This window comes from Oryzias latipes, chromosome 15 (genome assembly GCF_002234675.1).
Source record: "Oryzias latipes chromosome 15, ASM223467v1".
NCBI lineage: Eukaryota > Metazoa > Chordata > Actinopteri > Beloniformes > Adrianichthyidae > Oryzias > Oryzias latipes.
This window is the reverse complement of record NC_019873.2, coordinates 23,945,300-23,971,106: the sequence shown is the minus strand read 5'-3', so window position 1 is coordinate 23,971,106 and position 25,807 is coordinate 23,945,300. Positions and strand designations below refer to the sequence as shown.

The following is a 25,807-nucleotide window of genomic DNA, read 5'->3' as shown; positions in this document are numbered from 1 at the left end:
TTGAAAATGAGCTTATTTGTGGCGTTCAAAGATATGGGAGGGGCACAAGCTCTGCTTCATTGTGATGCATCCACTCATGATATATATCCATTTACAGTACATCTTCATTTTTCTCTTCCGAGCTGGAATCTGGCTCAAAACTGTACAGCTGGACCGCTCCAGTATCTCTAGCCATTTTAGTTGCACTGTTAATGTTAGGCTGGGGGTGTGAGGGACTAGTGAGAGAGCACATACATAGAGAGCTCTCAGTAACAGTATGAGAGGAAGGGGGGGCGGGGTTATTCCATCCCAACTGTCTCGGCCACAACTAAGGGGTGGATTTCTAAGGATCTCCGGCCGCTCTGCAAAAAAGGACACTGGTTCTTTTATTTTTGGTTAAAAAAGCTAAATCATAATAATGATTTGATGTTTATGATTTGAATAATTTAATTTATCTTATTTCTTTGAAGTTTATATATCTCTCCAACTGTCATTTACACAAAGGTTTTAGTAGATCAAGGAGTCAAAAGTCTTTAATGTGCGCATTTTCTTCAAATGCCAAAAAGTGGGATGCCCTCAACACCTTCCACCAAAATGATGGGCTGAAGTCCTTAATGAACTTTATCCCATCATTCTGGAAGAAATGTCTACTTTCACAACGCTGGGGTAATATTTAACTAAGCCACAGAACATAGCTTGTTCAAATTAATTAATGAAAATGAAATCTTACTTGCTGCAGCAGCTTATATGGTCTGATGTGCAAGTGCACTCCTTGCAGTCTGTTTTCCACACACTTCCGATATGATACTGTTTTCCATCATCGTCAAAGCAAACTGCACGCAAACAAAAATATTTTAGATTAGTGGCAAAGTGGTAATTTAACAAAAAGCAGAAAAATGATCAGATACAGCGGCAGCAACAAACAGTTAACAAGCAGAAATAGTTAATAAGCAGTTTGTCATCCATTACATAATATATATAATAATGCAATCAATTAATTCTGTTGCTAATCATTGGTACTTTCTAAACAAATTATATCTGATATTATATAACAGATCTCTGGTGTTTTTTTCTTTTAAAATGTTCAAATGGCAACTAAAAGGGTTAATCTGCTAAAGTTATATGGTATATTTTGGTTTATGGATGGTTATTTAGGCCACCAGATGATTTAAAAGGAGGAACAATATGAGTGTATGATAATTTATAAACAATATTTGCATCTGTGCGATTTTGGCACAAAGGTGTTGATAGTAGATTTAAGGGGCAAAATACAGAAAGTACAATAATTTAAATGTCCTGCTTTTTTTCCTCAACCACCAAGCTGTTACAGCTGTAGCCCGAACTCACCTTGTTTAGTGTGACAAACCTTCACTTTTTTGATAAAGCAGTCGGAGTGACACAGGACAACCAGACCCAGGAGAAAAACAAGAATTTGGAAAGATGCCTAAAAAAAGTGACATGGCGGAAGAAGATGAATGTCTCATCAGTTTGTTGAAGTAAAAACTTTATTAAGAAAATAAAACACAAATATGTTGCCACTTTCCTTTGAATAATAGAGCCCAAACCTCAGATTCCTCTGATTATAGTACATATGAACAAGAACTAATAAAGTTGTTTTATTTTGCCAAATTTAAGATTTCACATAATCTGGCCACCATTAAAATGATAAAATTGAATCAAGTTAGATAGAATGACTGAATAAATAGATACTTAATTCGCTCAAAATTCCTTCTTTACAATTTTGAATATAAAATTCACTTTTTAGTTTCACTTTAGCCCAATGTCACAATTTAAACAGACCAATAGTCACACAATTCTTCTTTAAAAGTACAAAAAAAGATAAAGTCTTTATTTTAAAAAGAAGACAAAATTTTAAAGCTCGAGACGTACCATCTTTAGACGAGACGACATCAGCACTGTTTCAGCAGTCGTGGCTTAAATTAAAGGGAGCTTCCCTGTAAACATTTATCAATATTTAAACTGTATTTTATTTCTATTTGAAAACGGTAAACAGAAACCAGTTGGGGCGTGGGTTAGTTTCATGATGAATGTCCAATTCTAAACCTTCACGTCCACTCATGCATATACACAATGTCCTTATCAGACCATAAAAAGCAGTGAATCATCAACATTTTAAAAAAAGTTTGTGCACATTGCTACACCAAAAGACGGACACCTATGCTACTAAATTAAGGCTTTGTATTGCAGAGATAAACATGAACAGTTTTGATCAGAAGCTCCATGGTAAACAACAAAATGCTAACATCAATTAACATCAAGGTTTTTTGTATTAAGCAGCAAAACATAACTCCACATCCTTTTGATAGTAATTAAACATTTAACTGTTAAAATAGGATTTAAAAAAAAACAATCAATAAATAAACAATTATTGGAAAATTCCTAAATATTTAGATAAGACCGAATCTGTCCAAAAAGTGACATTATCAACTTGGAACTGTAAAAGTAACATTAGTGAATTAGTGTGTTTTGTGCTTTTAAGAAATGAATAATGATTAAATAAATGTGTACTATCAACAGATACCCACCAAGAAATAAAAATACAAATATAAAAAATATAAATTGTTTCGGGTCAAACCAGTAGTCAACAATAATTATCTCCTGAATACAATAAAATTTAAAAAAATTTAAACATCAGGAAAACATTTAGCCTTAAGCTTAAAATAAGTAAACAAAAGAATCCTTTAATTTTCCTATCCCAGGTTATATTCAATAAAAAAAAGATATAATGATAATGGCAAATAAATAAAATGTTATGGAACAATGCATGACATAAACCTTTTCTCAGCAGCTAACATTATAGCTGGAAAGTGGAAAAATCTATTTGTACTGTTTTGCTATCCTGGTGCCTACACACAGCAGAATAATTGTAAACACACCATTTATGACACTTTGTTTTTTACAGTGAAAAAACAAAGAAACATCGCTCCTGAGATACAAGGTTTTTGTGCTCAACTGTTGTAAGTTTGGGGTGACCTTATGAAAAAGTTGCATTTCATGCACCGCTATAGTTCATTATGAGAATTACCCGATAAGAGTTTTCATGACAGTAGGCTTACTAAAGGGCCATTCGTACTGGTTGGGGACAGGTCCGTTGACATTGCACTCAAAGAAGGAGAACATGGGAAACCAAATGCGGGCTCTGCGGCTGTGCTGGTAGGCACGGGTGTTGGCCAAGGTGTGGTAGTAGAGAAAAAGACGAGTTGTGATGTAGAAAGCAATGAACACATCAATGGAGTAGTGCTCGTGAGCCGCCAGGATAAAGAAAATCCCAAACAGGTTCAACACCCAGGAAATGGTGTGAATCAGATTCCAGTTTCGTGGTGTATCTGCAAAAAACAAAGAAACAAAAGCTTACAGATGTATTGTGGGTTGGAAGATATTGCAAATAACTTCCTGTTGAACAGGTGAACAAGCATCATCATCCAATAAGTGATGTCCCAATTAACAACCTCTTCCAGTTTCTTATTTGTTTTTTAACAATTCATACTGATTTCTAGACATTAAGTTTTGGTTTCTAGAATTTTGCTTTTATTTCTACATCGCGCCGCATCACGTAACATATAGTCCGCGTCGCGCAGCACCACCGCTGCAGTCAAGATTCGGCGATATATACTGTATATGCTGATCGTCCCGATGGGTTGAATAAAGCATCAATTCAGAGAGAAAGTTCATCTCTTACCGCTTGTTTTTGTCCAAATGAGGAAGCTAAAGGTTGTTTTAAAGAAGCCGGCGCAGGGATACAAAACATTTAAGATAGGTGACCGGAACTTCTTTTTTCACCGTGCGGTTATCAGGTTTTAATGCACACCCAGCAGCCAATCAGAATCGAGTATTCAACCAGACCACGGTATAATGTTAGGTAACGGGTGTGACGGACTGCAAGCAAGCTAGAGAGCATCTAAACAAAGGGATCATGGGAAATGAGAGAAGGCTTACTTCCACGCCAACAACACAGAGGTGAACTACTGCGGCTCTGCAGTAAAACTATGTCCTGAACGACACAGGTTCTTCGGTTTTGCCTAAAAACTGTATAATTATAATAAAAAGATCACTGGTAACGGTTTTACATCAATCAGGAGATGGAGTGGGACTTTTAAGTCCTATAATCTGAAAAGATGATACTCACATTCAGTCACAAAGAAGTTGAGCATTGTTATGACAACTGTGTGCCCACTAAACATGTAGTCTCCACAGGTTTGGACGCCAGTCAGAGTCATCCCAAACCCACTCCAAATAGCTAGTGCTCTCTGTATTTTCCCCCAGGTATCACCATACGTCTGAAGGGAGAGAAGAGACACTCCTGTTATCTCTGACACTTGTTAACATGTTAGAAAGAGATGAAAGATGAGGTCACAACTAAACAATTGTGTTTTGCTCACCTGACTGGCACATTTCAAATGCTGGCCTGGAACAGAGAGTGAGGTAGCAAACATTGTGCAGCAGCGTAGCAAAAACACTGTCCCCATCAATGAGCACAAGCGTCTGAAGAGAATTGACCTGAAACGGCAAGAGAGCCATCACAAGCTGAACCAAAGCCAATAGCAACTCATTTAATGTAGTTCACCTGTGTTTGTGAAGTAGAAGAATCAACAAAAACATGTAGCACAAGACGAGGCCACATGCTTCAGCCATTGCAAAAGCCCAAGGGATTCTGGGTACACTGTCAGAGTAAGAAAACACGCCCTTATCAGATCTCAGATCAAATAGGACAATAGGTTTTAGGAGTTGGCAATATCATCACTGTGATAATTCCACATAACAATTATTAAGACAAACAAGTAAGATGCACTAAGTTGTACCTGTCAAGGAATATATCAGGAAGTGGTGGGTATGTTCTCATGTCAGGGACACGCTCATGTACAATGACCATGACAAAAGAGGTGAATCCAAACACCAAAAACACATAAATGGAGCTGATGACAGTTTTCCAAACCTCTGGGTCCAACCGACCAGCCAGCTGCTGCTCGTGTCTCCCATTTGAGTGTGCATGACAAGTCGCTGCACTCGACACGTTCCTAGATCCACCTCTGGTTCTTCGCACCAGTTCAGTTCCATTTCGCAAACAGTAATCTCCGTTGAATTCCCTCCAGTCCTTTCCATCCATACTCCACTCCACTCCCAGCAAAAGGCCAGAAGGGATGCTGTCTGACGGCCGAAGACCCAGTTCCTCCAGCTGGTCATGGTTTCTTCTTTGGAGCCGGTGGAGAGCTAGTGTTAGTCTTTTGATGTCTCCCAGCACAGAGAGACTCAGCGGAGGACCACGCAGGTCGACCTCAGTCAGAGCCAGCAGACTGAGGCCATCAAGGCGGTGTTGTGTGCACAACAGCTCAACATATTGACCAAAACCTTCGTCCTGCAGCCATTGGGCCACTTGGTTACAGCTCCACGTGCTTACACCCTCCTCTGTCTGCGCCATGCTGCTGCAGAAACACAAAGAAATGGTGCATCTGAGAAACAACAGGAGAGATGGCACAATTCCATACACTGATAAAATTAACCTTCAATCAATGGAATATAAAAATGACTCCAGCATTTATTGTTTTAAAAAAAAGTATTAAAAGTAAATTCAACTAATTCGTAATTAGGTACATAGTGTAGCTAGAAAAGTTGGTGAAACTGCATTAATTTCTGAAAAATTTCTGTCAAAAAAAGGTTTCAATAAATATATTAGCAAAACAAACTTTACTTTTGCCTTAAAATTTTTTAAAAAAAAAGAACATTTTAACCCTTAAGAACCCAGACCCATGTTTCCTTAAAGGAAAATGTTGTGTGATAAACAACAGACCATGTGGACCCCAGAACACATTTCTAATTCTGTCTGTTACGGTGGTGTCACCAATGGTTCTTATGGGTTAAGATCAACTATATTTTGATTATTGTGTATGCTTTTTTAAAAGCTTTTAAAAAGCAATAAGTAAAAAAACGCTTGATTTCCGAGCAGTTTTTTTCAAACCTGCAGTGATAAATAACTTAAAAAAAAAAAGAAAATGTTGACGATGTTTTGCAATCCTCACATTTTCAAACACTCGCAAATAAATTATTTTTGATTAATATTATAATTTTATTTTTCTATAGGGAAATTCTATCTATTAGTTCTATCTATTAAAGTTCTGTCCAGACAACAACTGTCAACAAGAATAGTAAACAGATCAATTATTTCTTTCAAAACTTACTGTTTTGAAAGAAATACGTTTTTTTTGTTGCTTCTGCCTTTTTTTGCCCTTTAACCTGATGATAAGATCCCAACTGTTCTGAACTGAGTCCAAAGCTCTGCCACTTCCCACCGACATGTCTGTGCTCCTGTTGACTTTTGAATGTGAGCAACACTGCTGCCTGAAGACCGACACAGAAAGAAAACCCCCCAAGTGAGCTGCTTTTACGCTGTCTGCAAATAGCAGTTATGGTGTCCAAGGCGGTTATGACACTCGCAAAGAAGTTAAATAAATAGATTATTGTCTCACATACACATTATTCATTATAGAACCTCGGAATAAAAAAGAAACTAATATAATTGTGAGGAACATCATAGCTTCTTTGGGCTGACTGGTCCAATGAGTTGTTTTGAAATGGATGAAAAATGTACAGATGTGAGTCCGGATCCCTTTTTGTCCTACCTTTTCAAGGTTTTTTTTGGTTTGGGGTTTTTTGATCTGTTTTTTTTTATATATATATATTTCCTAATATTAAATATGGTTAGAAAATAGGGGTGTATTTGTTAATTGATTGACTGATTTCTATTCATTTCTATGTAGTGGTTTGTTTTGTATAGTGAGGTCAGCTAAGACAACTATGTCGGACAATCGGGCCTCATAAAGAAAACTGGACTGAATTCAATCTTGACTACGAATCATATAGTCAACCACAAATTATGATATGAATCAAATCATTGTTTGAATTAATGTTAAGCCCCTATTAGAAAAATAACAATCATACAAATTAGTTCTTTCTGCTCCTGTCTCTAAAAGGTGTAATAGTAAAAAATCAGAACTGTTTACTTTTCATGTGTTAAATAGTAGCTTTACCTGTATCGTCACTCTGTAAAATAAAGATTTCTGGGAGTTTCTAGGTTTTAAAAAAAAACAACAACTGGATTTTGTGTGTTAAAGTTAGTGGATTTTTACAGAAGTCCTTTCTTATTGTTTGGCAATCACCCTTCAGTAAACAGCCACACCCAACAACAGGACTTCATTTCAACATATGAGGAGCAACTGTCAGTTGATGCAAAAGATCTTGTGACCTCCTTCTAATGTTCCAGCGATGGATGAAGCTGTGAACAATAGAAAACGAATATTAAGTCTGGATAAATAGCCTGAAACAAAACTTACCAAATCCGTTGCTGCTTCAAAAGAAAAAGAAGAATTGGAACCACCAGCCTCCAGAATTTACTGACAACACTACAACAACCCAGTACTTCTCCAGCCGAGGCTTTACTCAGGATAAATAAGTGTCATGTCAGCTTGTTTGGCTGGCTTACAGTGACTCACACAGGCTGTTTGACAAAGAGCTCACAGTCTGACCACAGACACACAAGCTCAGCTGTGAATTTTGCATAAAATACGCATTATTTTTCATAAAGTCTACCAGTTATCAGACAGGAAGTGGCTTTCGTGGTTTCAAAACTTACTTTAATAAATAGTCAGAATCTGTACGGATTTTTGTCTCTCTTTATACCGAAAGTCCAAAGCTGCGGGTGAACGATGAGCTTGTTTCTCCACTCCCCAGAGGATCTGTCAGCCAACATGCTTCTAACAACCAGGCAACTGCAAACAGGAAGGACTTTGAATCAAGAACTGCAGGAAAGAAGAGCCTGCTTTGTGTGGAAAACTGCTGCCCGCGCCACAGCGACACCTGCTGGCCATGTTCCGCATCGACGGGATCGTGAACGTTGTTTGGCAGAAAAACGTCAAAATAAACATTAAATACAAAACATTTGCCCTATGAAGACATTTAAAATCCATTTATATCAATGACCCACTCCAATGAAAATCATATTTTCAGTAATTTAATTTGTTGTCATGATGGAAGACGTGTTGAAAATATGCATTTCTGAATAATCTTTTATTCAAATTGTTGTGAATCAGGAACAGATGAAACAATGCAGTGATGTAGGTGCTACAGTCGGCATGCCACAAGCTCCCTGCTCTGCTCCATTCTTATACATCCACTTGCAGATGACTAGTTACATGTGCGTCTTTGTCAAACGTGTACGTCTGGATAGTTCCAATACTGCTCGCCATTTTTGTTGCAGGAATAAAGTTGGATTGGGGATGTGAAGGGCTGTAAGCTATCAGGAAAGAGTGTAAACAAAAGGTTCATGGGGAATAAAAGCAGGCTTACTTCCACACCAGGGGGGTATTCCAGAAAGCAACTACCCTCACTTTAACCCTGAACTCTGGCTGAAGGCCGCCTGAACTTGCTTACTCTGGGTATGTCGGTTCCAAAAGACCAGATTTGAGTTAGCGTAATTACGCTCGGCTTGGTAACCCTGGGTTAATGCGCGTGCACGGCAAGTACATAAAGACAGAGTTGCCATGGAAATGCATGGAGAAGAAAACTATACTTTAGTGAGACGGAGTTTGAGATTTTAATGACGGCATATGAAGATTATACGTCCATCAACAAAGTAAAACGGCTGCATCAGTAAAAAAAAAAAAAAAGAGTTTCTGCTTGGAGAAAAATAACGGAAAAAGTTATATTAACGCATGAGTATCTGATCTTATTTCCAATTACATTGTGATGTATATATATATGCAACTTATGAAACTTTTATCATTTTTATAAAATTAAAATAAATGATACCGTGTGGATTTACAATATACATCATGGAATTAATTTATCATGACTGACTGTAACTTCAGTTCTTCTACCATAAATTTCCACTAGCGCTGCTAAATAAGCTCATCATCCTTTCACTCATGGGGCAGAAAGAATTAAACATAACAGGGTAAAATAACTCGGCAAAACACAGGAAAACAGCTACAACTAAACATATTTTGACAAAAAACTACACTTGTATACCCAAATCCTTCCAGACAGGCAAAGGGAATGGTATCCCACAATTCCTTGTGCTGCCAAATTACACCTACTTAATTGGGTTAATTTGAATGAAAGTAAAATAATTGTCTGATAACTATGTGTTATTTTTAAGTTGACTGAACTCAAAAAAATTATTTAATTAACTGAAGCAAATAATTAATATAAATTAATGTAATAAGTTTATATCTACAACATCCATACATGATCTCATCACCCTCTCAAGGTGGAAAAAGTATTATCTGACCTTCTTCATTCACTAAAAAACAATCTAACCTTCAACTAAACCTGCTCCAGACCAGGTTTTGTTCAGAGCATGAGTTGCTATGGGAACTAAGCATACCCTGAAACATACCTTTGTTTTTGGAACCGAAATATGAGGTTATATGCTTTCTTAGCCTCAAACTTACCGTGGTAAATCACATAACCTGCTTTCTTGAATACCCCCCTGTGGTCCCACCCACAACGCTGCCGCTCTGCAGAAAATATGTCCCAGAAAACTACACAGATGTTTATATTTTGGCTAAAATATTCCCAGTGGTCTTTTATTATGATTCTGCCAACCCCTGTGACTAAATGTTAAGAGGGCTAAATCAAGAATTAGCTCAGGTCTTAAAATAACTCAAGCAATAACCTTGAGTAACACTAAAAAAAATTATTCAGATGTGAACAAAAAAGTTTTCCTTTGTCTAGTGGTCAAAAAATATACCCTTATATTAATTTAGTAAAAATAAATAAACTTGCAATTGTTTAAAGTTCCACTCTGTTCATCTTTTGTTCTTTTGTAAAAGCATTCCCAGTGCTGGGAGCAGAGAGCCACCAAGCACATCTTCTACGTAAGAAGTACAATCTTTTTCAAACAGCATTTCTTTGCCCAGTTCTGATTCACAACTTTGAATATACAAATACTCAGAAATGCAACTTCAAGTTTAATTTACCTAAAAAATATGTCCTCCATCATAAGAAAAATACTACAAGAACATGTTAAAAACACCAAAAACATGATTTTCATTAGAGTGGGTCTTTTAAGTAATTTAAACCAAACCAAACCCAAAATTTAAATATTAATGCTCTCTGAAATCCGTGCGTAAACCGTTACATAATCATAAAGTCACAGTGTAGAGTTAATAAGCCAAAGCGCACCACCTGTTTAAAACAGTCACCAGCTGACAGGGGGGGAAGTGTGAAGCAGCAGTTTATCCAAAGTGCAAGAAGACGGAATTCAAACCACAAACAGTGCAATGTCAAATAGAAAGCCTTCAATGGGAGCTTCAACGGGAGAAGGAACTAGTTGTGCAGCTTCCTCTGAGGATACTACGAAGGTGGAGGACAAGTGTGTGGAAGATGAGCTTGTATCTCTCCAGGACCTGGAAGATGTTCTGCACTCAGGTCCTCACTCGTGTCACCATGGAGATGAAGTTTGGCCAAAATTGTACTTAGGAGACATGTGAGTATCCCAGTGCAGTGTTTCAGACAGATGCTTCTAGATTCTTAAGATTTTGTTTTGTTTTTGTCCTCATGTCAGGGTCATGTCTCACGACAAGTTCTCGTTGTGGCAGCTGGGCATCACTCACGTGCTAAATGCCTCACACGGCAAACTCTGCTGCAGAGGCAGTGATGATTTCTATGGCACCACAGTGAAATACTATGGAGTTCCAGCTCATGATCTGCCCACTTTTGACCTCTCACCATTTTTCTATCCTGCAGCAGAGTTCATTCACCAAGGTTTAACATCAGGAGGTACACTGCATCTTTGATAAACTTTATAAAGGGAGTGGAACATTTGAAAAATGTTGGTAACTTTTCTTCTTTTGGGATTTCCAGGGAAGGTTTTTGTTCACTGTGCAGTGGGTGTGAGTCGCTCAGCAGCTTTGGTCCTGGCTTACCTGATGATTCATCATCATCTCAGCCTTTTATCCTCCATACGCTGTGTGCAACCGAAGCGCTGGATTTTTCCCAATAGAGGATTCTTACGACAGCTTCTTGACCTGGATCAAAAACTGCGAGAAAAAAAGCTCACAGTTAGACAATGACTTTATTTATTTTTTTACAAGAAGTTTGGAATATTGTGAAAAACTCAATGGATGTTGTATACACAGTGTTCAAATTCACTTCACACATTTTTAGGATGGGGGGTAATTGTATTGGAGTGATAGACACACTTCATTTTGTAATAATGGTTTCTGTGTGTACGGTTTGTGGTCAAAACCAGAAAATTCTCAAAAAAACCCTTGTCATTGTGGCATCAATTTTAACATTCTGTGGAGATAAAAATCTGATTTTGCTGGTGGATTCTCAACGAAAAAACTTCACGCGTCACTACGCATGTTTTTAAGTTTGCTTTCGGGCTCCATGTACAAAATGGGTTGCGATTAAACACACGTATAAGGCTAAATAAGTTGACCTTTGACAATCAGGGACTTGGATTTAGTAGTGATGTATGGGTCAAAACATGAAAATTGGAAAATTGATCATACAGGTCGACCGTCCTGTTCACTGATGATTGTTGTGTCACCTTCCATATCAATGATGGTTGTTACCTTTGCTGGAGAAGGTGAGGTGAGCGACACACTGTGGTCAACATGGACCCTATGGTTGGCTTTGGTGGAGGAGGTGCAACAGTCTGGGCCGTCATCACCAGTCAGCGCGGAACTGTTCGGTTATTGTTGATGACCCAGTCACTGCATTTTGTTACCTTATCATGGAACCCATAATCATCCTCCAATTCTACCAGAACACCCCCCACCTTCTGTTCATGGATGATAACGCTCCACCACATGGTGCCAGAATTGTCAGAGCTCAACTTCAGGAAGTGGGAGTGCCTTTGTGGGTTTGGCAAGCAATGACCTCTGACCTGAACCCCATGGAGCACGTCTGGGACCTGCTGAAGCAGAAACTGGATGACTGGACGCCAGAGTGACCTAGGAGAACTTTAGGTAGCACTTGCAGATGAGTATAACACATTAACTCAGAACAACATCACAAGGCTGGTGTGGAGCATGAGATGTTGATGTCAAAATGATGAGAATTGTGTTTTTTCTTCCCATTTTTTATTTGTAATATCAAAGGGAACTTTCAGGTATTTCACTAAAATTCAGACCATATAAGAAAAGCATTTATATAAATAACAATATTGTGGGTATTTCTATTTGCATAGCATGAGAGTAGAGGCTAACAATTGATTTTCTCGTTCTGATGTGAGAAGAGACCATCATTGGAGGATCAATCCATCAGACAAATTACATAACTATGAATCCCACCAGACAGCACACTGAACACAGAGGGGTAATTTTAGCGCAGAAGCACCTACCCCTACCCCTCTCTGTAGACTGTGGCATTTGTGTTGCTGAGCTGCAGCAAGCTCAGACAGTGGCAGAACCCTGGACATCTGCTGAAGGTTACACTGTGTGCAGGCAGAATGTCAGGGAGCAAACAGCAACACGACCTGCTGCTCATTAAGGAGCTGGAGCTCATTTTGGATTCCTGCAAGCTGGAGCTCACAGCAGTGGATGAAATCTGGCCCAGCTTGTTCCTAGGAAATGTGTGAGTGCCTTCCATTTATGAGCAGGAATACAATCCTTTATCATAAGTTTATATTTTACTATCTTCATTGTTAAGAGTTAAATCATGACCATATATTAGCCGATAGCTGTGATTTTAAAAGTGTTAAAGCCTGTTTTTTTTTTGTTTTCAACAAGATTGATCGTATTTTCCTTAACATTTTGGTGTTTTATGTGGAGTCAAAATTAAATACAAAAACACATTTTTAACAATAGCAATGACACAACTGACACCTTTTGCTTGGTTGAGTGTTTTGAAGTGTTGTCTTGTGGGTGCTCTAGGGCTGCTGCACAGAACAAAAAGATATTACGTGATCTCAGCATCACTCATGTGCTGAACGCAGCGCACTCCAAGCAGGGCAGCATCGGTGACCAGAGCTTTTATGGAAGCGCATGTGTTTACTTTGGTATCCCAGCAGAGGATTCGGATCATTTTGACCTGAGTCAGTATTTCAAAGTTGCTGCTGACTTCATACATAAAGGCCTGCAGAGTAAGGAAGGTAAAGTGAGGGTTCAGCAACGTGGCATCCAGAGTTTCAGTAGACATTTGCAGCCTCACTTTTTTTCCCTTATTTTTTACAGGAAGAGTGCTGGTGCACTGCATCATGGGTGTGAGTCGATCGGCCACGCTGATCCTGGCGTACCTCATGTTAAAAGAGCGACTCACCTTGAGGGATGCTCTAAGGCAGGTCGTCCAGAAACGAGCCATTTATCCAAACCGGAATTTCCTGTCTCTTCTTCTCAAGCTGGATGAACAGCTAGAAAGAAAAAGGAGACTGTGCCCGCTTCTTTGACATCCTTCCATCTCTGCACAGTCATTTTTGACATTTTTGAATATTTATTTTCAATTTAATACATTTACATGTTGTGAATAGTTCAATTAAGTATAATTCTGTTGTTAAAACATTTAAATGTCATTTGATTAAATAGTCTTTTATTTATTCATGTGTGAGGGTCCACAAATGTTACATTTGTGTTGTGTGTGTGTTTTTTTTTTGCTTTGACATAAATAAAACATTTTAAACTTTTTTCACCCCAGCCTTTTCCAGTTTCTTCTTTAGGCTCCAGGAATACAAAAAATACAATCTAAAGTGATGCTTAAAGGCCAGAGCCTAAAAATACAAGAATATAGTGTAAAAAATTTGTTGTGTTTTTGAGAAATTTCAATCAGCATGATTATGAGCTAAACAAGCTTAAACTTGTCTAATTATTCTTCCAGAATGTGGTTTCATCAGTGAATTCCAGCCTTTCAATAATGGCAATGCCAACAACTGATGATGCTACAATATTATGGTATCTTGCTGATTCCTTTTTTTTATGTTTTTCAAACAGAAATCCTAAAAATGTAGATTTATTGAAATTTGTCAAAAATATTGATTCACTTTAAAATATGTTAATTTATATGTACATTCATATTGCCTTGTTGATACCAGTTTCTCTACATGTGACTAGTAAAATCACACATTTGAACATTATCTAGAGTTAGTTCAGGGAAAAAAAAATAGATTTAAAAAAAGGATTTTAAGGGGAAACTTTCAAATCACTCATTCATTCGTTCATTTTCTATTCCGTTTTATCCCTTTCAGGGTCGCGGGTCTGCCAGAGTCTATCTCGGCAGAGGACAGCCTGGACTTGCAAATCATGTATAAGTTAACTCCCATCTAAATCTAAATCTGGCGTTCAAACATGTTTTTTTAAATGGAAAAAGAAAAAAAAGACATAAAAAGTGCAATTCAAAAACAGAACGTTTTATGATTACATGAGAATAAAACAATGAAAAATTGGAAGTCTTTAGTAAAATTATTTAGGAGGTGTGAACTCATTCATCTTTCCTTTTCAGTCTCAGCTTCTCCTCCTGCAGGGCGATGTCCAAAGCCCTGAGCTGTTTCAGGAAACCATGATTGGGCAGGATACAGCGGCGCTGTCGTACATGCTCCACAGCATCCACAACGGATAAATGTTCCTTTATCATCAAATACGCCAAAACTAAAGTTGCCGACCGGCTCCGACCCATCACACAGTGCACCAGAACCATGTCTGAAAAGAAAGAGCAGATGCTTGTTGGACCAAACATTCATACAATAATAACATCAGAGTGTGTCTCCCCCAGTTAAGGCTTACTCTGTGGGTGGATGAGGGCCTCGTGAATAAATTCTGCAGCTTGACTGAAGTACTGAGAAATGTTAAAAGTGGGTTTGTCATCAGCTTCAACACCCAAGTACCGAATGTTCATGCCAGTGTAGTAATCTGCACCAGTCAGCACGTTGTTCCACTTTCCTACTGCCGCATTGAGGACATGTGTAATTCCCAGATCCTTCAAAGCAGGCCTCTCCAAAGCTGTTTTCCTGTTTGCACATTAAACACACACTCAGCTTGCACACAAACATCTAACACATGTGCTCATATGCCGGAGCAGAGATCTAATCTGAGTTCACTCACTCGTCGCCAAGGTAAATTCTCGGCCACACCTGGTTGACGTGTGCATACTGAGCTGTGGGTCCAGACCAGAAAAGCTGCTCCAAGTCTAGAGTTCCTGGTGTGATGTAGTCACTGTCCGGGTCCACCTGTACCGCTGCATACGGATTCCTACCTCTGGACTTTTCCACACAGGAGGACATGTTTCTCCTATTTTAGTCAGAGAATTCACATTCAGCCAATGATAAAATGTGTGGTTTTGTGTAAATGTTCTCTTTTTATTTGAAAAAATTCCGAATGGTTTTAGATTTGAAGAAAATTGGCCCTTTATTTTCCAAGTAAAAAATGGGAAAAAGAAAGTACAATGAAACAACTTTAGCTTTTAAATAAAGTTTGAATCATTACTGGTTTGAATCGTTTCCCCTTTTTTATTTTTACAATTTATTTAGCCTCATTAAAACGACTTAAGCAACCATAGAAGCCTTAAATTGTTTCAAAAAGAAAATGAAGGAAAAAGTATTTAAAATACCAAAACGGGAGTTCTTACCTCTTTGAAATCCTTCACAGAACAGAATAGTGACCTCAACTATCTTCAGAGAACTTCCATTAACTGTGTGTGTGTGTCTGTATACTCCAGAGACCTATCTACTGTGGAATTATGGAGTCAAATACAGAGCTGGAATGGTAACGGCTCTCTCAAGCTCAGTGTTTAGAGTATTTTTAGGCAGCAGGAATACAACACCTGACATATGCATCACACTCACAAACAATTTCTCGTCTCTAAGCGCTGTTGTACAGCGAAAGGAAAAAAAAAACCTCCTTGTAGACACACCTCCAATCAATAATTATCTTTGCAGGAGTTGGTTGTAAGCTGTTGCATCAATATTGTTTTAGGGGCCGTTACAGATGTAATGACAAATGTATGGATCTATATACATTTTACTGAAGAGAATAAAAATAACAGGATCTTATCAGCACAATTACATTTTTGTTCCTTCAGTGGAGGTGTATGTCCACCTGTTATGATATGACAGTTCCAGCGCTGCAAAGCACCTGACACCCATGGTCCAGGGGGATTAAATTGTTTAAACACTGCAAAAACTCCCATTGGTATAATAAATGTGTCTTTTATCTGTATTACAAAGATAAATAATATTATGAAGAAAAATTTTCAATAGCCAAATAATCCTATTTTGAGAAAATATGTCTTAGTAACAACATTTTTTTCTTAAAATAAGGATATTTGGTCAGACGATTTTCTCCGCCGTTGTAGATTCTGTTGTTTAGTTAGAAGAAAATCCGTCAATGGGGTAAAATATTTTGACTTGTTACTTTTATAGCCATAAATAGTGTTAAATTACTCATTTTAAATTGTAAAGTCTTAAATTTTAGGACAGTGACTTTCTGGTTTTTCTTGGTAAAAACAGAATCATGCATTTTTTTTTTTAATCTATGGACGCCCTTTCAGGAAGAAATGGCCTTTTTCTTCAGAGCCCAATCAATTCGCTGTGCAGCAAGGCTAAAAAAACAGCATCTCTTTTCTGTTTTGATGTGTTGGCTGCAAAATGTTCTCTTTATTCCACGCTACAGATTTGCAACACATAGTGTGTTCTGTAAACCCTTTGGGATGTTACTTTTTTTCACATCTCTCCTTAAAGACTTGGTCAGTCCATTTATGTTTGTCCAAGAATTATTCTGCAGCTCTGTCAAAGAAGGTATTTCACTTGTTGGTCTAAAAAGCCGCTGTACCAATTAAAATGACTCTATGCCCATAAATTGATATTATGACATGTGTCTGAAAGTCTACACTGCCCGAGTCTGCCTCTTTCTCCTCCTCTCTCGTTCCAGGCTCATGTCCAGGCCGCGGAGCTGCTGCAGGAAGCCTCGGTTGGGACAGATGTCTCTCTGAAGCCTGACAACAGCCACCGCCTTCTGCAGCGTCAGGCCTTCAACAATCATCAGGAAGGCCAAGACTAAGGTCGCAGAGCGGCTCACACCCATCAGACAGTGTACAAACACACGTCCTGAAGCAAGAATATTCATCTTTAGCTCAAGTGAGATTAAGGTGGAGCAGCTGTTTCACTGAGAATTTATTAAAGATTTGTACATTTTAGTGTGTTGTTTTGCAAATTTTTGCAGGTAAAAGGCAAAACGTTTTGCCACACTTACTGACTTACTTAGATTACAGTAACCCTGCTTGTGGCAACCCAAACACGAGAATATGCTCAAACCAATTTCTCCTCTGAGTTTCCAAATGTGACTTGCCTCCTGTGGAGAGTGCAGCTCTGATGTATCGTGCTGTTGGGTAGAAAAAAGGACTGAGGATGAACTCCACAGCATCCACAGCCTCCACCCCATAATAATCCACTGTCATATCTCTGTAGAACAGCGGGCCAGTGTTCACGTGAAAACAGGGGCCAGGGGTCGGCTTGGAGCGTCCATGAGCGGCGTTTACTATGTGAGTTATGCCCAGACTGTGCAGAAGACTCTTGTCACGAGCTGCCACTCTGAAACACGATCACAAGCTGAAGCGTGTGTGTTTACAGCTCGGGCGCAGTCATCTTATTGTATGGGGATCTTACTCGTTGCCTATGTAGAGGTTGGGCCAGACTTGATTGACATGGCCAGTTGGTCGCCTGTCTGCCAACAGAAACTCCTGCAACTCTGAGACAGACGGAGCTTCGTATGGAGGATCCCTTAGAGACATACTGCTAAACTACTAAGAGCAAGAAAAGAACAGTGTCAAATTCTAAATACATAATTGCTTCATAAGAATTATGTCAGTCATGCTTTTTCTTAAGACAACAATCACCCTTAAAGGATCCAGAAATGATTGACACCTACAATTCTGCAGGACTCACCTCAGTTTACAGCTTTGCAGAGTTCTCTGACATTGGGTCTTAGTCCTACATCACTGACTCCCTTTACTGTCAACGTTCTTTTTATAACTGTAACTATAAACCCATAAAGGATTGACAGATCAGGTTGAGCCCTAGAATTATTCTCATAAAATAAAAATAACAATAAAGTTTCACATACAGACAGACACTTAGTAAGATTCAATCACAGTTGCTGGTACTTGTTTTTATTAGGAAATCTAAAATTTCACTTGTTTTGGATAAATGTATGATATGAGAGAAAAAAGCCACTTTGACCTTGTTTTGGTCTGATAGAGGTTCAGAGTTTATGCACATACCCAATCTTTTGTGAATTTTAACAATTTTTCAATTATCAGTTTCAGTGTCATTAAAAATAAAAATAAAAACATTTTGATCCTTGGAAGTACTGTTGAAAGACTCCAGGGAAAATAGAAGTCCAACCAATCAAAAGAATGCTTGAAGACTCCAGGGGTTGTCATGACGATGTACGGTATTGTAGTTGCCAGGCAACATGTCAGATGCAACATTGACAGATAGATAGTTAGATGATGACTTTATTAATCCCACAATGGGGAAATTTCATATATCTGTGGCAGCAAAAAAACGATATTCAGAAATAATCAATATAACATCAAAAAAGGACATAAAAAATGAAATTCATATTAAATTAAGAATATTCAATTATTAAAAATTATAATTACAATTATTATTGAAATTATTATCGAAAATGAGATTCATAATAAATAAATAAATATTAAATACTACTACTAATAATAATAATAATAGTAACAACAATAATAATAATCACAGGGACATGCAGAAACTACTTTATTATAAAGAAATCATATGATTATCGTTTTTTTGTTTCGTTTTAACCCTCCTGTTATGTTGTGGGTCAAATTGACCCGTTTTAAAGTTTAAACATCTTGGAAAAATAGTTAAAAGTATTTTTTCAGCGTGAAACTTCTTCTGCTTGCCTTAATTAGCGTATTCAACATACATTATGAAAATGGTTCATCTCACATATATGCAACCCCCACCTGCATGTTCATATCACATAGATACTGTTCGGGTCAATTTGACCCGGCAGTCAAACAAGAGGTACAAAGCTGTCTTTTTTATTATTAGTATTTCTTTATTTGCAGCTGTGAGACATATTTCACCCCAATCACACACATAGACACACACACAAACCCCCCCCCCCCCCCCCCCCCCCCACACACACACACACAGGTGCATAGGTGTTATGACTTTTGACAGGAACCATTTATGTTCTCGCAGGAAAACTCAACCCACATTCAGTGGACACTCAACAGGGGAGGGGCAATACATATAAAAGATTCTCTGCATGGGAGTCTTTCCAACATTACTTTCTGTCAGGCAGACCTTTAGAAAATGAGCAGCAGAAGCAGAAAAATGACCGTCCAAGAGGCTCTGGAAGTCATCACTGATCATGATCAGAAGAAGACTATCTTTTGTTTGGCAAATTTTGTGTCAAAAGCATGGACAATAAGAATGGACACTATATATTCTGTTAGACTCTGATTAGGGGGTTTATTGGTTATTGGATTCTTTTTTCTTTTTGTGATGGGGATGTATCTTTATGTATTGTGTATTTTGTTTTGTTTTTCAGTGTCATATAAGCCCGTGTGGGCTGGGCACATTAGTGCATGACACTTAAATCAATCAATCAATCAATCAATCAATCAATCAATCAATCAATCAATCAATCAATCAATCAATCAATCAATCAATCAATCAATCAATCAATCAATCAATCAATCAATCAATCAATCAATCAAATCTTGAGCTAAATTCTGATTCTAATGATTCTGATTTTGAAACAGATGAGGGAATTGCTATTCCTGTTCCTCCAAGCAAGACATTCATATCAAAGAATGGTGAAAAACATTGGTCTTCATCCTCAAATATGCGGCAGACAAACCTGTCTGCAGAAAACATAATAAAGACAGCGCCAGGGCCCACTAGGATGGCAGTGACTCATGAGACCATGTCAATTCAATTCAATTCAATTCAATTTTGTATAGCCCAAATTCACAACAACAGTTGTCTCGATAGGCTTCATATCGGTAATTGAAAATGTAAAACATAAAATCAAAAGGATCATGAATACATAGAATTCAATAGGAAACTACTAAATTGAACTAACAAACAGACTAAACTAAACTGGCATCCCTGCCCTTAGATCCTCCTTCGTGGTAAGGAAAAAGTCCTACTAAAAAACGGATTGTGGAAAAAAAAGAAAAAACCTCAGGGGTGTCCATATGAAGGAGGGATCATTTGTTACGTCGAGGCTGGATTACTGTAACTCCTTGTTAGCAGCGTGTCCTAAGAGTTCCTTAAGAAGTCTCCAGCTTGTTCAGAACGCAGCAGCTAGATTGTTAGCTGGAACCAGCAGAAGAGATCACATCACTCCTGTGTTAGTTTCGCTCCATTGGCTCCCAGTTGATTCTAGAATTAAGTTCAAGATCCTCCTGTTAACCTATAAGGCCTTACATGGAATGGCCCCGTCTTATATTAAGGACCTCATAGTCCCTTACCAACCAATCAGAACACTTCGCTCGCAAAATGCAGGACTGCTTGTGGTTCCTAGAATTAGTAAAAGTACGGTTGGAGGTAGAGCGTTTAGCCACCAAGCCCCTGTCTTATGGAATAAACTCCCAGCTCATGTAAGAGAGACCGACTCAGTTTCCACATTCAAAGCTAGACTGAAAACATTCCTCTTTGGACAGGCTTATTGTCAGACTGGCTAGTATTCAGAGATTATTTAACTTAATGTTAGTTTGTTTAAATTAAACTTAATAATAACTATTTCTTTTAAAAGGCTGCTAGAAGTTGAAGCTGGGGTAACTATGGTGCACTGGGGTTCTGTCCTCTTTCCTTTTTTACTTCTACCCTTCCTCTCCTCTATTCTTGATCATAATTTATCATTTAGTTCTCCATGCCTCTGTTTGGTGCAGTGCGATTCATGTATTGTCCCTCTTTTCCTCTCCCCTCCTGGGGAGTGGGAGTGCTTCCAGACTCCAGTTGGCTCATCCGTGCTCCAGTTCCTGACCGTTTACCTCGCCTTTGCTCCTGCTCCTACACCTGGCTGTGGATCCTGCCTCTGGCTCATCTCTGGCTCGTCTCTGCTCTGTACCTGACCGTTTACCTCGTCTCTGCTCCTGCTCCTACACCTGGCTGTGGTTCCTGTCTCCGGCTCGACTCGCGCCTTTGACTGTCCCCACAACCACGGCTGGATGAAGCTCGTCTGCTGGACTTTTATATATGTAGTTGTAGATTTAGATAAGTTAATTCTTCTCTAAGATTTCTGGTAAATCGCCTGTCCGTCCTGGGGGAGGATCCCTCCTTCATGTGGGCACCCCTGAGGTTTCTTCGTTTTTTCCGGAATCCGGTTTTTTTGGGAGTTTTTCCTTACCGCGAAGGGGGGTCTAAGGGCAGGGATGCCAGTATAGCTTAGTCAGTTTGTTAGTTCATTTTAGTATTTTTCTATTGAACTCTTTGTATTCGTGATCCTTTTGATTTCATGTTTTACTTCGAAGCCCATCGAGACGACTGTTGTTGTGATTTTGGGCTATACAAATAAAATTGAATTGAATTGAATTGAATCATCCCCCAGGACGGACAGGCGATTTACCAGAACTCATAGAGAAGAATGAATTTATCTAACTCTACAACTACATATTGAAAGTCCAGCAGATAAGCTTCATCCAGATGGAGTGGGGGGACGGCCGGGGGTGCGAGATGAGCCGAAGACAGGATCCAGGTCAAGACAAGCATGACCTGTGTGAAATGTGCAAAATTAATTTGCACATTTCGCACAGTGTAATAACTGGTCACTCTTGTGCTGTGTAGATGTACAGACACACACACAAGTTCATATTGCAATTGCTTGTCTGTTGTATTGTGATTTTATTTTTTTCTGGTTCATAGTGCATGTATGTAAAACTAAATTTCAAGATTATGTTTCAATGTTGTAAAACTATTGTATTTTAAATTTTAGTCTTTCAAAAGTAATACAGTAGTGAAATTTTTTTTTAAAAGTTTGAACACGTATATTTTAAGAAAAACAAGTGAATTATCTAATAATTGAACCACTACCTGTTAGAGGTAAGGAACACCATTTCACTAAGTTTTTGAAAGAATAATTAGTAATGAAATATTCACACTGCTTGTTAGGATTTTTTGGGTTTCAGACATTTTTTAATTAATAAAACATGCACCGGGTCAAATTGACCCAGGAACATAATCTTTGTTCCTCACAAATGAACATAACAGGAGGGTTAAATAACATGTAAAATGTGTTGAAGAAAAAGGTATGTCAGGGGTCCGAAACCTATAACGCTGAAAGAGCCATCTGGTCCAGTTTATTATTGACCAGAGTCAAGCAAGATTATGCAGAATCCCACCTTATAGTTTAGAAAAATACATCTAATGGATGTTTGTATGACCATCAGGCCATTCTTTTATAAAATGTAGCTTTCATATATCTGTAAGAGTTGAATTATAACAGTGTTAACATTTTCTATGGATAACTTCTACTTTTGACAACAGAACATTCCTTTCAAAATAAAATACACCCCATGTCAAATAAGATCCCCCTGCTAAAGCAGATTTTCTTTCTTTTAGGAACTTTGCCTCTAAACAGCAAGAATACACTATTGTGCAGTTGAAGATAAGAATATGAACTTTAAATGTATTCTAAAAAACAACTTTGATGTTATATTAAAACCTTTACCCACCATTTTACTTATTGATATCTGTAAGGCCTCTTAATTACGTGTAATGTCTGCAGATGTTTAAAAAAGGTTTATTTTTACACATCTAAGATCACCTCAGTTCTAAACATAAATGCCAAAAAAAACAAGTTTATTTATTCAATTGGTAAGCATTTTTCTGCCACAATGGGGGGAATTAAAGAGCTGTACGTGGTTCCAGAGCATCAGGTTGCCGACCCCAACCTTTATAAACAGATTACAAGATATATTCTTTTTTTTTTTTTTTTTTTTTTTTTTTAACTTGTCCTGTCCAACAGCTAGGCAAACAGATGAGAGCTGAGGGCCTCTTGTGTTGGACATATTTTATTTTAACAAGAGGGGTTATTCATCTTCAGACAAACCAAAGGTATGTCTGAATAAACCCCTTTTGTAATTGAGGCCAAACTTTATTAATTTCAATCATGTTTGAAAATCTTTGGTGTTGGACCGGACGGAAAAGGAAAGAGGGGAAGAAGAGAGAGGGACGTTAGAGAGAGGGGGGGGTAGGAGGGTGATAATAGGAGGGGAAGGGGGGTAAGACCATGAAGCAGCATAGAGCAGACAGGTTTACTGGTTGTTTATCGTTACGGTACGGTTCAAATGTAGTACAAAAAGGGCGGGGCCTGTTCACACACACTCAAATATTATCAACACACCTGCTAGCCGCAAAAATGTCCACATGTCAACATGCACACAAAACAGATAGTGTTCACGAACGCATACCTATGCCTTTAAACCAACTAGTGTGAAATCTTTCATTCATTCAGTCATGCAAACTATTAGTGCAAAGGTGAGCTAACACCTGTGCTCAGGTGAGTGTTTATGTTCTTCTAAAATGGATGGTGGAATGTGAAAAGAAGGAGGAGGAGCGCCCAGCCACCCCCACACCCATACCCCCGCCGCAGCAGCAGCGGCAGCCGGAATTCCCCCAACACCACACGGGAGCAGGCAGGGAACAACCGCCCCCCGGGCGACCAAGACCGCCACCCAGGCCAGGGCCAGCAGGACCGCCGCGAGGCCCCCAGAGCCAGAGAGCAGGGAGGCGCAGAGGGAAAGAGAGCACCGCCCCAGCCCAGCCAGGAAAGCAGCCCCCCGCCGCGCCGGAAGAGCCCAACGCAGGGCCCCACCGGAGAGGGACGCCCACAGCCCCAGACGAGCACCCCACCACCACCCAGGAGTTCCGGGCATCCCCCCGCCCCGACCCCAGGTACGAGCCAGGACCCCCCAAGGGAGACCCGCTCCGCACTCCAGGCAGCCACCCACCCGGCCCACGGTTGGTCCAGGTAGGAGCAAGGCAGGGGCCCGCCGCCCCCGCCCAGGAGGGGGGAACCCCGGGGAAAAAAGGGCGGCCCACAAGGGATGTTATAAATATGGCCCGACCAGGCTCGGCCATGTTGGAAGTTTGGCGGGGCCCAGCGCCCAGGGGCAAGGACCAGGACCCACCCCCCAGGGACACGAACACCCCCGGCTCAGGTGTAATATGAACCCCCCCACCGCGCGGAGAGAGCACCGCCGGGCCCAGGGAGCCGGCACCCAAGGGACACGGCCGCCATCGCCAAGGGGCCCGCATCCCCCACCAGGGAAGGGGTAGGGGACAGATGGACCCAGGTCCCACCTTCCTTGTAAAATGTGTGTGCGTGTATGGGTGTTTGAGAGGGTGTTTGTGTGCATGTGTGTGTGTTTATGTTAGAATGTATATATTGAAGGGGGAGGGGTGTGTGTACTAAGGGGGGTGCAGTTAAAATTGGCGAGTAGGGCACTAAGGGGACATCTCCTGATTACTCACAGTGATGTCCCCTCACCCTCCACACCAAGGGGCCCTAAATGTCTAAGGTGCGGTTAAAATTGGCGGGTAGGGTGCCAGGAGGACATCTGCTGCTTGCTTGCAGTGATGTCCAAGCACCCCCCCTACCAAGGACCCTACATGTCTAAGGTGCAAATAAAACCGAAAGAGGGGGGGCCCACTCCATACGGCAACCATAGGAGGGGGGCCACTCCCAAGTAGCCCCCCCCCAAGGCGCATCGCAGGCTAGACCCCCCACCCCCTCACCCTAATATGAGGTTATATAAGGAAGGGGGTAAGTTGGGGACAGCTGGTAGACTGTCCCCCGGTGGTCAAACAGCCGTCCCCCAGCCCACCCCCAGCAAAGGGGCCAGGGCCACCCAGCCCAGGGGCCCACCCCCGGAGGCGCCGACACCCCAGGCCCGGCACCACCCACCCCACACAGAGAGAGAGGAGCCAGAAAGCGTCGCCCCCCCCGGAGCAAGCCCAGGCCCCCACCCCCAGACGCCGGCCCTAGAAGAGCTCTGGTCAGGCCTCGACGGGACCGAGGAGGCCAACCGGCCGAGGCAACCACTGATTGCCTCAGCGGAGACCCCGACCCGCTAGCCCCCCCGACCCGTACTAATAATGGGCCCCCCCTCCCCCCCAGAACGCCCCCCCACAGGACAGGGCCGACAAGCCCCCCACCCCACCCCACCCCAGACCCCGCAGCCGAAGCGGGTGACACCCAGAGCGACCGGGGGCCCCGAGAGGGTTGTCCCGTCCCGTCCCAGAGCCAGGGAAGGGCCGATCCCAGCCCCAGGTGCAGATGGGCAGCCCATCCGGCGCCGCTGGGCCCCCCCCACCCGAGCAGGGCCCCCCGCCAACCCCCCCCAGCACAGGCAAAGGGACCACCCCCCCAAGCCAAGCCAGACCACCACCCCACCCCCCCACCACGCACCCCCACACCCAAGCCCAGAGGACCATATATATTCTATTTTTTGATACCCTGTTCAACATTTGGTACAAGACAATTAAACTAAACAAACAAAAAGCAGGAAATAGTTCAAGATTTGACCTCCTGTTAATAATACCACGTTAAACTATGTTTTTCTGGTATTATTTTATCTTTGCTCTTTATCAAACCAAAATGGAAATAAATATCTAAAAAAACAGTAAAAGGATACTGTCATTTAGTTACATACAACACATTTACAATTTCTATATTTTACTCTGCAAGACTGCAAGTCAAACTTTTAAAGTGCTCAGGCGGTGTCCAGATATTATCGATCATATTACGTAGCACCAAATCAGTTTTTGAAATTGAATTACATGCAGCATGATTTCATTTTCTTGAAATTCAACCCTGTTGAAGGCAGC

At 40.3% G+C, this 25,807-nt stretch overlaps 4 protein-coding genes across 8 annotated transcripts; 1 reads left to right on the top strand and 3 right to left on the bottom strand.

Annotated features, from left to right (window-relative positions):
- Positions 1 to 1,466: 1,466 nt before the first annotated feature.
- LOC101167981 (sphingomyelin synthase-related protein 1) lies at positions 1,467 to 7,786 on the bottom strand. Of its 3 annotated transcripts, XM_020709641.2 has the most exons (7): positions 7,625 to 7,786; positions 7,326 to 7,536; positions 4,800 to 5,420; positions 4,565 to 4,660; positions 4,380 to 4,497; positions 4,127 to 4,277; positions 1,467 to 3,326 (listed from the first exon to the last, which is right to left on the bottom strand). In XM_020709641.2, exons 3-7 carry the CDS (start codon positions 5,414 to 5,416, stop codon positions 3,022 to 3,024), a joined length of 1,287 nt encoding a protein of 428 aa, XP_020565300.1. In that variant the 5' UTR covers positions 5,417 to 5,420; positions 7,326 to 7,536; positions 7,625 to 7,786; the 3' UTR covers positions 1,467 to 3,021. The 3 variants fall into 3 exon arrangements, with proteins under 3 accessions (XP_020565300.1, XP_020565301.1, XP_004077460.1); XM_020709642.2 differs by lacking the exon at positions 7,326 to 7,536 and having other exon boundaries at positions 4,800 to 5,417; XM_004077412.4 differs by lacking the exon at positions 7,326 to 7,536 and having other exon boundaries at positions 7,625 to 7,785.
- Positions 7,787 to 10,174: 2,388 nt separating this feature from the next.
- Positions 10,175 to 13,534, top strand: LOC101173884 (dual specificity protein phosphatase 13). Of its 2 annotated transcripts, XM_004077190.4 has the most exons (4): positions 10,181 to 10,480; positions 11,768 to 12,576; positions 12,876 to 13,093; positions 13,176 to 13,534. In XM_004077190.4, the coding sequence occupies exons 2-4, from the start codon at positions 12,452 to 12,454 to the stop codon at positions 13,385 to 13,387; spliced, it is 555 nt and encodes a 184-aa protein (XP_004077238.1). In that variant the 5' UTR covers positions 10,181 to 10,480; positions 11,768 to 12,451; the 3' UTR covers positions 13,388 to 13,534. The 2 variants fall into 2 exon arrangements, with proteins under 2 accessions (XP_011482815.1, XP_004077238.1); XM_011484513.3 differs by lacking the exons at positions 12,876 to 13,093; positions 13,176 to 13,534 and adding an exon at positions 10,559 to 10,773 and having other exon boundaries at positions 10,175 to 10,480; positions 10,858 to 12,440.
- A 786-nt stretch (positions 13,535 to 14,320) lies between these two features.
- On the bottom strand, positions 14,321 to 16,811 carry LOC101173649 (dual specificity phosphatase DUPD1). 2 transcript variants are annotated; one of them, XM_011484512.3, is made up of 5 exons: positions 15,556 to 16,811; positions 15,033 to 15,218; positions 14,847 to 14,938; positions 14,715 to 14,766; positions 14,321 to 14,630 (listed from the first exon to the last, which is right to left on the bottom strand). In XM_011484512.3, the coding sequence occupies exons 2-5, from the start codon at positions 15,209 to 15,211 to the stop codon at positions 14,417 to 14,419; spliced, it is 537 nt and encodes a 178-aa protein (XP_011482814.1). In that variant the 5' UTR covers positions 15,212 to 15,218; positions 15,556 to 16,811; the 3' UTR covers positions 14,321 to 14,416. The 2 variants fall into 2 exon arrangements, with proteins under 2 accessions (XP_011482814.1, XP_004077237.1); XM_004077189.4 differs by having other exon boundaries at positions 14,715 to 14,938; positions 15,556 to 16,177.
- A 246-nt stretch (positions 16,812 to 17,057) lies between these two features.
- Positions 17,058 to 18,492, bottom strand: LOC101167476 (dual specificity protein phosphatase 13-like). The gene is made up of 3 exons (XM_020709640.2): positions 17,870 to 18,492; positions 17,591 to 17,727; positions 17,058 to 17,515 (listed from the first exon to the last, which is right to left on the bottom strand). Exons 2-3 carry the CDS (start codon positions 17,713 to 17,715, stop codon positions 17,191 to 17,193), a joined length of 450 nt encoding a protein of 149 aa, XP_020565299.1. The 5' UTR covers positions 17,716 to 17,727; positions 17,870 to 18,492; the 3' UTR covers positions 17,058 to 17,190.
- Between the last annotated feature and the right edge of the window lie 7,315 nt (positions 18,493 to 25,807).